General features: G+C 41.0%; 1 protein-coding gene across 3 annotated transcripts in view; it reads left to right on the top strand.

The window, feature by feature from the left end:
• The window catches only part of ARHGAP24 (Rho GTPase activating protein 24), a 162276-nt gene that overhangs the window by 137492 nt on the left and 12703 nt on the right, over positions 1–12081 (top strand). For all 3 annotated transcript variants that reach the window (XM_009993649.1, XM_009993656.1, XM_009993665.1), the window contains one exon: positions 6162–6369. In XM_009993649.1, the coding sequence (XP_009991951.1) occupies positions 6162–6369 (208 nt within the window). The remainder of the gene's footprint in view (positions 1–6161; positions 6370–12081) is intronic.

The raw sequence follows: 12081 nt of genomic DNA, 5'->3' as shown, positions 1-12081 counted from the left end.
AGGAATGTCTTCAACTAGATCAGACTGCCCAGATCCCTGTGCAACCTGACCTTGAATGTTTCGAGGAGTGGGGTGCCTACCACCTCTCTGGGCAACCCAGGCCAGTGTCTCACCATCCTCACTTTCCCTTAGGGTGAGTGGAGAAAGCAGTAACTGAGGGGTAACCTTGTTGGCATGCTGAGGTGAGAACATTTTGCATAGCAGGGTGAATTTGGTGAAACCAAGTTTTGGAGGAGGAGGTGGCACTGGCTGTGGCCAGAGAAATGGTGATCAACTGTAATAAGTTACTGGTAATGTTTTCTTTAAAATTGCCTCCATCCCTTTTCAGCCTTTAGCTAGTTCTGCTTTGATTTCAGAATTGTTTTTTCTAAGCAGTAACCTATGGTGTGCAGCTGTGCTGAACCCCAGGGCAGAACTTGGTCTTATCTACTCCTGACATCACACTGACTGTGGGGCTCTTCTCCTGAAGGCTTGAAGGAAAGAAAATGAGTCAGGCTGGAACAAAATTCTCCCACTGTGGGATTTTTCCTCCTGTAAATTACAGATTTCTGTAGAGAAGAACAAAATAATCCCTGCTTTGATCCACTCCAAAGAGCTCTTAGTGCTGGGGAACACCAAGCAGAAAGCAGAAAAGAACTAAAAATTTAAAACTCGGTATTAAATGTTATGTGGCCATGACAGCCAATTCTTTCTGTTATTCCAGGACCTTTGTTCCCAGCCCTGCTTTTGAAAGCTGTTCACCTGATCTGTTATTTTCACTGTCAGTGAATTACTGATGTAGAATAAAGAGCTGCTTAAAATTCTCATCCATATTCTAAGCTGAGATCAATTCCTTTGGCCTTAACTGACCCTTTTAGATCAGTACAGCTCATAAACTCGCAGATTTCTTTTTCAGAAGGACAGAGATCCTCTGCTGCACATTGAGAGAACCCGATGGACAGGCCCTCTGTTGAAAGCATCAATTCTCTGTGCTTTATGCTGTCTGAAAATTATGGATCCTCTGAATTGCTGAGGGGTGGTCTGGAAAAGGCAGAAACCTTCTGGCCCACTGAGTCTGTGTGCTGTGGTAGAGCTGGAGTGGCAGGTGGGCTTTTCCAAGCTATTCCTTTGAAAGCAAGGAGAGAGAACTACTGCCTAGACTTTTTTTTTCTCCTTTTTTTGTTAATGAATGAGAAGCTTGGAGTCAACAGCCTTGACATGTGATTCCTACCTGTTTTCAGTAGCTAAGAAAAGAATTGACTAGTAGCATTCTGAGATTTTAAACCATGCTCTTAACTGTGAATATGTACCATTGAAAATACCATAGTGCCTTCACATCTCTTGAGTAGACATACACAGAATTTGGAGTGACTTCCATAAGCTTCATGGGTGTCTATTGGGCTTGGAAATCCAGTTTCTCCAAATGTTGACAAAACTTCTAGCAAGGGAATGTTCTAGTTAATGAGTAACTGCTCAGCATGCCCTTTGCTAGCATGTGATTTTCCTCTTTGATGTTATGCGTGATCTTGGCTTAATTGGATATAGCTTTAAAGACCTACAGGGGCCTCTCTGAAAAAGAAATTCTGTTGATTAAATCTAATAACTGGTCAGAACTGGAATCCTGTACATTTCCCTGCTTTACACCAGCTGCTGTCACTCTGAGTCTCAAGGTTTCTTGTTAGTTTTGTTTGGTTGGTTCCCCTCTGGCACCCTATCCCAAGGATAAATGAAACCACAGGTCAGCATTTGTGCATCTGTGCATTTGTGGATTTTGGAGACTTTGAAATTTAGGAGAACTTGGGTTTGGATTACAACATGAGTTATGAGGGCTCTGTTTTATTTTCATCTCCACAGAGGTGTTCGTGTTTAGTTACTGTAGTGGAAATTTACTTTTAAAAAGCAGTATGTATTAATTATCCCTGTGGTTTTGGTTGTGTTGTATTATTTTTACAAGGGGTTGGAGAGGACAAGGTGGAATGGATTAAAACTGGAAGAGAGGAGATTTAGGTTACACATGAGGAAGAAACGCTTTAGTGTGAGGGTGGTGAGACACTGGCACAGGCTGCCCAGGGAAGCTGTGGCTGCCCCATCCCTGGCAGTGTTGAAGGGCAGGTTGGATGGGGCTCTGAGCAACCTGGTCTGGTGGGAGGTGTCCCTGCCCATGCAGGGGGGTAGGATCTAGAGGATCTTTAAGGTCCCTTCCAACCCAAACCATTCTACTATTCTGTGATTCATACGTTGGACTGTCTTTTCCTTGCTTTTTTGTAAAGGAGATATCAGCAGTTATGAGGTGCAGGTCATTGTGTTCACCATTGCCTGTCTCTGCCAACCACTAAGGTGACTGTGTGCTTGCAACCACAACTCCTTACAGCATTGCCCTTGCTTTGCAACAGTCAACACCATGGTCTTCATAAACTATTAATCTGCAATATCTCTGTATTGGTTAGTTGGGACATAATAGGGGGTAAAAGCATTATTAGAAAGGGACAGTGGTAGAAGGTGCACCTTACAGGGCAGTGATTGTGGTTTTTATCCCAAAACAGTGAAAAAAAACAACTGACACCAGAAAGATGATGAAAAAGGAAACAGTTATGGCAATGTGATATGGAAGCAGAGTTATTATTTCTCTGCCACTTCTGCCCCTGGCAACAGAGTACTTTTTCCATAAGGCATCAGCAAGTATGACTTCAAGTCAACGTTTAAGCAGGTTTGTCCTGACTGATTCCTTCCGTGGTCACATGCTTCCAGGTGCAGAGCTGTGCATTTGTTAGGTAAAGGAAATACTTCCTTTGGAGAAGTTCAGCCTAGATTTTGAAACCAAACCATGTCTGCTTGAGGTGAGTTCCAAAGCCAAACAAAGGGGAGAATGCCGTGTTGTAAATGGTGACTTGAGAAGCACTTGAAGGTGTGCTCTTGAGTTTTCTACGTGGTTGTCAGAACTCCCATACTAGCTATGAGCTTCCCAAAGCTGAGTATGGAGATCCTCGTGCCTGTCAGGTGGATATGGTATCATCCCCATTCCTACAGATGGGGAGCTGAGTCCCTGACATATGAGGGTGGTGGGGCATATACCTACCCCTCTGGCTGTGAAGTATATTTGTGACCAGATTTGATGCATTGGTGTTCTGAGGATTGTGTAGGATCTGAATCCAATCTATCACATCCAAGACAATTGCTGTAGTTACTCCTGTCGCTCCTTCAGGCATTCCTAGCTATTTGTATTTTAAGTGTCTCAATAAAATTAAATAATTTATAATGTACCTTTTTGCAGTCAGTAGTGGCAACAGTACAGTTTGGGGACCAGAACTGGGAAATTTTAGACTCAAATTTGGATTAAATTGTTTTGGTTTTATTTTCTTTCTTGACACTCTCCATCCTTATTAGGTTTTGGTTTTTCCTCAGGTACAGGTTTTTGTCAGGTTTCCTTCATTCAGTACCTGTGAACTGCAGCTGTAATACAGCACCAAGTTTGTCATATCCATTTAATATATCTCACCTTTTAATTGTGAATTACTTGTTACTTTCTATTTGTCTTTAAAAATATTGTTTGACACTAGTTAGAGACATCTTAATTCTTTATGGTCGCCATCTGCTTTCAATCCATTTTGTGTTGTGGTGCATCTGCAATTTATAATAAGATGGGAATGTTTTTTGCTGCCACTGCACAGAATGCCCTTATTCTGATACTATTCTTTATCTACTAGACATGCTTTGAAAGCCAATTCTAAAATGAAGGGGAAAAAAACCCCAACCAAAACAATATCCCACAAAATGTATTAATCGAAAATGATGTATTTTGACTACAGTGTCATTACTAATAGGAGTAGAATGTGAGCAGCAATTTGCACATTACTGATGGAAGGATGTTAGCATAGAGAGAAGAAAGTATAGGCAATAGCATCAAGCTTATTAATGTATTAATTGTCCTGTCAGTGGGCATGAGCTGTAATTGTACATCATGTCATTGGAATATCTTATACAGATAACTTTGAAAAGAGGCATAACTTCTTATGTTTGACACCAAGAGATCTCATGGGCTCTTGAAGGGAAACTGGGATTGTATGGTCATAGTACAAACTGGAGCAGAATGGCCAAGTCCTACACCTAAGGAGGAATAACCCCAGGGGAGACAGCTCTGTGGAAAGGACCTGGGTGCTCTGGGGGACAGAACTGGAGGTGAGCGAGCCGTGGACTTGGCAGAAGGAAGGTTTGACAGCAGTTTGGGCATTGTCAGCAGAAGCAGGGCCAACAGAGGGAGGGAATTAATTAGCCCCCTCTGTTCAGCTTTTTTTAGACCATCTTCCAAAGATTGTGTCCATTAAAAAAAAAAATAAAGGTGGGGGAGATAAAATTGGAGAGACTTGAGCAAAAGGCCACCAGCATGTTTGGGAGCTAGAACAAACATCCTTTGAGGAGGGGCACAGAAAGTAGGGCTTGTTTTGCCAGGGGAAGGAACAATCTTTATCTATTAAGAAGGGCTTTGAAATCCCCAGACTTCTATAATCACCAATTCCTTAACTGACTTTCATTGGACGTTACTCCTTAATTCTACTACTTTCAGAAGGAGGATCTAGAAAATGGAGGGACTTGAGGATTTCCTCTGTGTTTTCCACCAGCAGCCCCTCATTTTAATTCCTAAGTATGGGGGTTTTGGTTCTACAGAACAAAAAGAAAAGTGAGCTAATAAAGACTGTGTGATGTTCAGTCCCCTTACCTACTGCTCCCTGGGTTTCACAAAATATGCTGCTCTGCATCTCAGAATACTTTCTGGATGTCTTAGCTGGACATCAGTTACTCTCTCCAGTTATTTCCTGTGCTGCAGTAAAAAAAATGACACTTAAATACAAACCCCAGACCTTCAGTATGGGCGACTGACAGGTTGCTACCCACTTGCCATCCTGGAGAGTGTTCAAGGCAACTTTCCCCCGTGCAGCTGAGGTGTGAGTTCCCTTTTGTTGGAGAAAAAATGTACCCTTTGAAGGTTATGCTGAAGGATGCTTCAGTGTGAATGCTACCTCAGCTTGTAGTTACTTGTTCATGTAATTTTAAGTGATGATAGGATGAAGTTTTTGAGCCAAAGCTTGCTATCTCAACTTTGGGCTTTCTCTTAAAAAAGTAAGCCAAACCAACTGTGTTCTCCTTGTTAAATATTTTTAAGCCAGGAGGAGCTGTGTGTTTAGGGAAGGGCAAAATTTGACTTAGTGCTTTTTATTTCTTCCCCCCCTACTTTATAGGATATGTAATTGGAAAAGGAGCCTTCCAACCATAGACAGTCATTTGGTCTTTAGTTTCTGATCATGACTGGCTTAGAACTATCCGTTCTCTTGCTATACATAGAAATGGAATTGCCTCACTTCAGCCCCAATACTATTCAACAAATTATAGCTTCAAGAGAGAGCTTCCATCATAGATGATGTGCCTGAACATGATTATGATGCTGTGTATGACGGCTGGCTCTGCAGTTTCAAAGGGAGAGGCCAAATAAGTTATGAAGAGTAGCTGTCTTTCCAGTGGTAGTGATGATGTCCTCAGAGCAGGGTTGAAGTTAATTCTGTGAAAAAAACTGTGTTCTTCTGAGGTTAAGTAAAAAGGCAGCTGTCTTGCAGTTATTCCAACCTATTTCGCCTTTCATGTCAGGATCATTTTCATACACAAGATGTATTGTGGCTAAAGCAGACAGTGATAATGCAACTGGAAGTACATTACAGGAATGGTCTTTGTTTATGTGGGAAAACTTAATAATTTGGCTTAGTAGGAATTAAATCTTGAGTTACATTCATAAATCTGTTGCTCTCCATGAGTAAAGTAGTGTTTATATGCCTTTGAAACTGATACAGGCACTACTTGTTTTAATAGACATGAACCAAAGGAGATGAGGATGTGTATCACTTTTGAATCAGAAGTTTTGTGATAGAAATAATACAACCATAATTTCCCATGTTTTCAGTGCTTATGGTCTGAAAAAATAAGGTGCAGTATTTTATTTTAAATAATGTTTTTGTACTTTGTGATAATATGTCTGCATTTTATTTCCATGAGAAACTGAGCATTTTCTTCTGAAGAAAGGAGCAGCTCAATGGCTTGTGCATTTCTGTACAGTGTGAGGTTTGCAGTGGAAGACACAAGGTTCCTCAAATGATTTTGTGAAGCTCGGCCAAATCCCATCTCTCTTTTCCATGCAGGCATTTTTGGGCAGAAGCTGGAAGACACTGTCCGATACGAGAAGCGCTATGGAAACCGCCTGGCTCCCATGTTGGTGGAACAGTGTGTGGATTTCATCCGGCAGCGGGGGCTGAAGGAAGAAGGCCTTTTTCGACTGCCTGGGCAGGCTAATCTTGTCAAGGAGCTACAGGATGCGTTTGACTGTGGAGAGAAGCCTTCTTTTGACAGGTAAAGTCCTCCAGGACATTGGCTGCCCTGTGCTGCTGTAAAACACGTGGTGGCAACAGACAAAATGATGTGGTTTTGTAGGTTTTCCTGTATGTTTCTTATTATCACTCTAAAATGGCTTCTTTTTATAAAAGAAAAAATTTGACTTTGATGCCTGATTTCAAAGTGTTTCTGGAGAATTTCCGTTTGTGAAAAGCTGGTTAGGAAAAGTTTTGCTAATAGTCTGGCTTAATCAAAAAAATCTGGACTGCCTTGATCTTAGTATTATTTGCGATGCTGCGGTGATGCTGGAGTTTAGTCAGTTGCACAAAGGAAGAATTTCTCTTATCACCAATTCCCATGTGTTCTGTTACCTAGAAAATTGGAAGGGAAGTCTGTTTTTTTGTATTCCGTTATAATTTTGGGCCTTTGGTCTTAAAGTATAAGTCACTGTGACCATAACAAACCTGTGTGGTTTTGAGGGTCCAGCTTCAATTTGTATTCCAATATTTATAGTTTTACAAAGCTAATGAGAAAGGGGAAGGGAAATGCCCATTCCCTGGGGCAAGGAAAAACCCAGAACTGTTCACCCAGCTCTGTGTAGGACTTTTGGCAGTCTTTTTTAAGACAGACTTTTTGTACAAATTCCACTCTCCTCCTGTAAGCATTGACAGCAATAGTCCACATAGTCAAAGTGCAACCAGAGAAACAGAACCAGTGGATTAGGAATGCTACACAGCCTTTTTCTGTAGGATCAGAATTTATATGATGGTAATGAAATGTCAGTGCATGAGACTGCTGAACAGTGGTTGTCCTCAGTGTGCCCTTGGTGAGATCCATAACAGATCTCCAAAATGATGCTGGGATACATCACTCCAATTGAGAGTCTAATGTGAACAGGAAGGTTCTGTTTATTTGTGGTACCTTGGACAGAAAGGAATGCAAGTAACAGGATGGGAAGCATAGCTTGATCTTCTAGAGCAACACCATGCTGTCAGATGAAGCTGATTGCTGGAAATCATTTCCCTCCCTTCCCTATTTCTATGAAGTGAGCAAATTTGTGATGCATGAAGGTATGTGTATTATGGATGCAGAGAAAGCAGACACATACAATGCTCTTTTATCTCCAGCAGCTTCCTCAGTCCTGAACCTCTGTTTAAGAAAGGTGAAGAATTTATAATTCTCTATAAAGGAAAGAGAAACCTGGGGCTGTTTAGTCTAGAGAAGAGAAGATTGGGATGGGATCTTACTAATGTTATATAAATATCTGAGGGGTGGGTGTCAAGAAGGAAGGGCCAGTCTCTTCAGTGACAGGACAAGGGGCAATGGATGCAAGCTAGAGCACAGGAAGTTCCACCTCAACATGAGGAGAAACTTCTTTCCTGTAAGGGTTACAGAGCACTGGAACAGGCTGCCCAGAGGCTGTGGAGTCTCCTACTCTGGACTTTGAAGACCTTTCTGGATGTGTTTCTGTCTGACCTGCCCTAGATTCTGGTGTTTCTGCTCTGGCAAGGGGGTTGGACTTGATGACCTCCAGAGGTCCCTTCCAACCCCCACCATTCTGTGATTCTGTGGAAGTGAATTGTCTTCCTTTGAGGTTTATTAATTTCTTATGGGAAGGTGAGAGTTAGGATAAGTGACCAGAAAATAGCTTTAAGGAGCCAGAGGACTGTGAGAAGTGACAGTTTTAGGTGATAGGTGTTTGTAGCATACTCACTGGCTGTTCAAATACTGCATAATTTATTTTAAAGTAGCATCCACTGGGGATGTTTTCCTTACCTTGGAGACTAAGGTGAATATTACTGGTTATGTCTCTGGCACAACCTCTACAGGAGATGTAAGTAAGTGACTGACAGAAACAAAGGGTTATTTCTTCTGTGCCTGTAAGCCAAGTAATTGTAGAGGAAATGATTAAGAAAACAAGCTACCCCCAAACTCTAGGAAGATGATGTACTGAACACCCCACTGGGAGATGCAATTTGAAGGAGGTACACAAGTTCTGCCTACTCAAAACAAATGGCATCAGGGCTTAGCATTATAAATTATTTTTTTTGCAAGGTGATCTGGCACCGTTTGTAGCACACACTAATGAGCCCCAGGAACAGGCATACTAGCTGAGCTTCAGCAGATGAAATGGAGAAGAGATTTTACATGCTACTGCTGTGAAGAATGCACATAATCTCTCCTATAGCAATTAGAAACATCAGCAAGAAGTGCCTGTAAATTGCTGGTCCTGCAGTTCTGCTTCTGAAGCTGAGAATTTATAGAACACTGACCTTGTCTTTCCATGTGTCTCATTGTCAAGGGTACTTTTTCTCTTAGCTATTTCACATTTGAGTTTGGAAGGGTGATTTACATGTAGCAATGGTCCAGAAGCCAGACAGACTTCATTCTCTACCATTTTTTTCTTTTGGGCATCTACATTTTTTCCTCCAGCTGTTTGTTCCATTTGTAGACTTTAGAGGTGAAGTTCATTTCACAGTGTTCAGGTGTGTGGTCACCTTGTTCAGGGGTAACTTTTCATTTCATTGTGCTGAACAGCACAATGGTCTCCAGGTTGGATGCAACCTGGCAAGTTAGCCACAATATGAAAAGCTGCTGTAGAGAAAATAAAAAAAAAATATATATATACACACACTTTAGGGATCCATGCTTACTTTCTCTCATGAACCCCCAGATCCACTGTGCTTAATCAGTAATTATATTTTATTATTAGTCAAAAGTCCAGTACTACTTAGGTTCTCTTTATTAATTTACATTATGTCTGTTCTTTTACATCAATATCAATAAAGATTCTTGCAGTTAGAGCTAGAGTTAGTGTTGTTGATGGGGCACTAAACACAGTGGAATCCAGGTCACTTTTCTGTAGTGGTGCTCAGTCACCAGCTGTTGACTAATAACTAGCTGCTGTCATCAGTGTTGGAACTAACACAAAGAGCTGATGTTACAGGAGTTTGTAATTTTTCATACTGACATTTTTTCTGTGTATAAGTGCACATAAGTTAAACAAAGACTTAGAACAAGTGAAGATGCTTTGAAATGTGTAGGTTTGTGTATGAGAAATTACTGAAGAATCCTTTTCTTCATGCTTTCTTAGCTAATTCAGTAAAACATGTAATTTACAGAATTAAAAGCAAAAAAAACAAAGGTAAGATTGCAGAGCCATGAGTAGTACTCCTTTAAAATGTTACCTCTGTTACCCCAACACCTTACAGTTGTTGGGAGATGGGAGTTCAAAGGCACAATCTCTTTTTTTGCCTACAGTTCAGCTGCTGTCCACAGGCTATTGAAACCCTGCCCTCCTCCTCTATTGTATATCCTGTCTGAACTTCTTTGGTGAAGAAGACCACAGAACAAATGTGGCACATTTGGAAGAAGAAGTAAACCAGCTTTGCTCAAAAGAAACTGCAGCCACATTTTGAAAGATACAACTTGGGTATCTCACACATGAGTTAGCAGCTGGATGTTCTGTGGCAGTGACAGAAACACAGAGTGAATCTGGGACAAGTCAGAGAATGGCAAAAACCTTCATGTATTAATTTGATTTTGATCTTATTGTTGGATAAATTTTGCTGAAGAATTGTGAGCTATTGCGTATGGGCATGGAAGCAGTATTTGAAATTCCTCACAGGATGAGAAAACCCAGTACCTGATCTGAAACATCCAACACACAACCCCCCCCAGTATGAAAACTGGAACATCAGCATTTCTTGCAGTCACTGATGTATATAGTTCAGTAGTTCAGAAGAGTTTTAAGTGACATAGTTCACCTGCCTATGTTTGTGTGTATGCACAGAGAGAATGGAAGCACACAAATGCAAGTACTTTGTCTCAGGGGTGTGAATTCCACTAGAGAATGCAGTGTATCTTAGTGACAAGAGTAGTAAGTAATCTCTTGTCCTATGGGAATCATCTGAGCAAAGGGTATGGATGTGACAGTTAGCAAATGCTAACTGTTATATACTGGAGCCAAATAATCCAGACTGTGGAACAGGTATTTTCTTGTGCATTTAATCATTGGAATTGTTGGAGTAAATGAAAACAATGATAGGGATGCTACTGATTTAATATCCTCAAGGTGAGAGTGACCACACGCACAGTTCTTACCCTCCTCCAGAGACAAATAATGTTTTAAAATGTTGCTGAATGCAAGAAATCGGACTTGTTTCAATGAGGCTGTAGTCTGCACTGGCACTTCATGGACTGCAACTAGACATTGACTTGGAAATGACTGTTTGTGAAAATTGTTCTTTCATTGTCCAAGTTCAAACCTGTCTGTAAGAATTTCTTTGTTTAGAAGGAGATAGTTCCCTACAAGGGAAGGGGCTTTATTCCCTTCCTAAAATAGGAAAATGCAGTAATCCCTAAACAAAACATTCTTATGTGAAGTGAAGTCTTTACTAGAAAGCTGGTTTCTGCCAAACAAAAATGGCCATAGGCCTGAGAAAATTCCTGTTTGTTTTGGCCTGTTCCAGCCTGCCTTCCCTGATCCTCACAATCTGCTCATCAGTTGTGCCTCTGGAGCCACCTTCACATCCTTTCTAATTCCAGGCCTCTTCCTAACCAGCTAACAGAAACAACCTCTGCGTATGGCACAACATAAAGACCTAGTCTAACAATTAAATACACATTAGGAGACACATTTCTAGCATGATGCAAGAGCTGTTATATCAGTTTAACTGGTGTCCCACTGTAGAAGAGTGTGTTTTTAGTTACTGGAAGTGAATGACCATTCGTAGCTGCTTTGCATGGATTTCAGTTTCAGAAATGGAGTTGGTGTATCAGCTGTGGTTTGTTTCACTTGCCAATGGCTATCAACTTCTCAGATGGCCATGGTCACCATTAAGAAAGGATGACATTTTGTTGCTGTGTGGAAGGTCTGAGAGCGTGTCTTACAAGCATCCTTACCTCAGGTTGCAAGATTTGTGGCTTTCTCTTCCAGTAAGCAAGAACAGATGGTTTTATTTGTGGTGTTGTTCTATGTTTTATAAAAACTTGCAATCCCTGCAAAATCTTGCAGAAACGTAACAGCCTTTGTGAACAGCTATCAAATGATAAAGTAAATTAGCAGCATATTCACTGGAGCTGGTTGTGTTTTTTTCCCAAAGGGAATCCATCCATTTCTTAGGATTCTGCCAACCTTACCTGAAAGCACTTGTGTCTCTCTATAGTTTGTCTTTTCATTTGTCTGTCCTAAATTGCTGTCTTCATTGCAGCTTTTAAAGCATCAGTCTCTAACCTGAATGAATTGTCTGCTGTTACAATTACTGAAGTGGATGTCTAACTTGGTAATAGAATCTGTCAATCTTTAGTATTCCTTGAGGTGCTTACTCCTCTGAATGGGTCCCTGGAAGGCAGCATGGATTGTACATATCATCAGCACAAGGACAAAGGAGCCAAAGAAAAAGACCTATTTGGGTTTTTTTTCATCTGTCTAAACAGAAAAACAAGAATTTAGATCAGTGAGGAGAGGAGGCAGACAACTTGGGGCTTAAAGGATAAATGCTTTCATATATGTTTTACAGGTCATAGGCAAAATTTCAGCTGGTACTAACATTAGGCATGGTACTGCTTGTACTGGATATTCATTGTATAGGAAAATGATCTAGAGAGTAATGCTGACACTAAGTTACATGGCAGTGTTGCTCTGCCTGAGGGTAGGAAGGCTCTGCAGAGGGACTTGGACAGGCTGGACCCATGGGCCAAGGTTAGTTGTATGAGGTTCAACAAGGC

Source organism: Chaetura pelagica, unplaced genomic scaffold (assembly GCF_000747805.2).
Source record: "Chaetura pelagica isolate M959 unplaced genomic scaffold, ChaPel_1.0 scaffold210, whole genome shotgun sequence".
Taxonomy (NCBI): domain Eukaryota; kingdom Metazoa; phylum Chordata; class Aves; order Apodiformes; family Apodidae; genus Chaetura; species Chaetura pelagica.
This window is presented reverse-complemented; position numbering and strand designations above follow the sequence as displayed.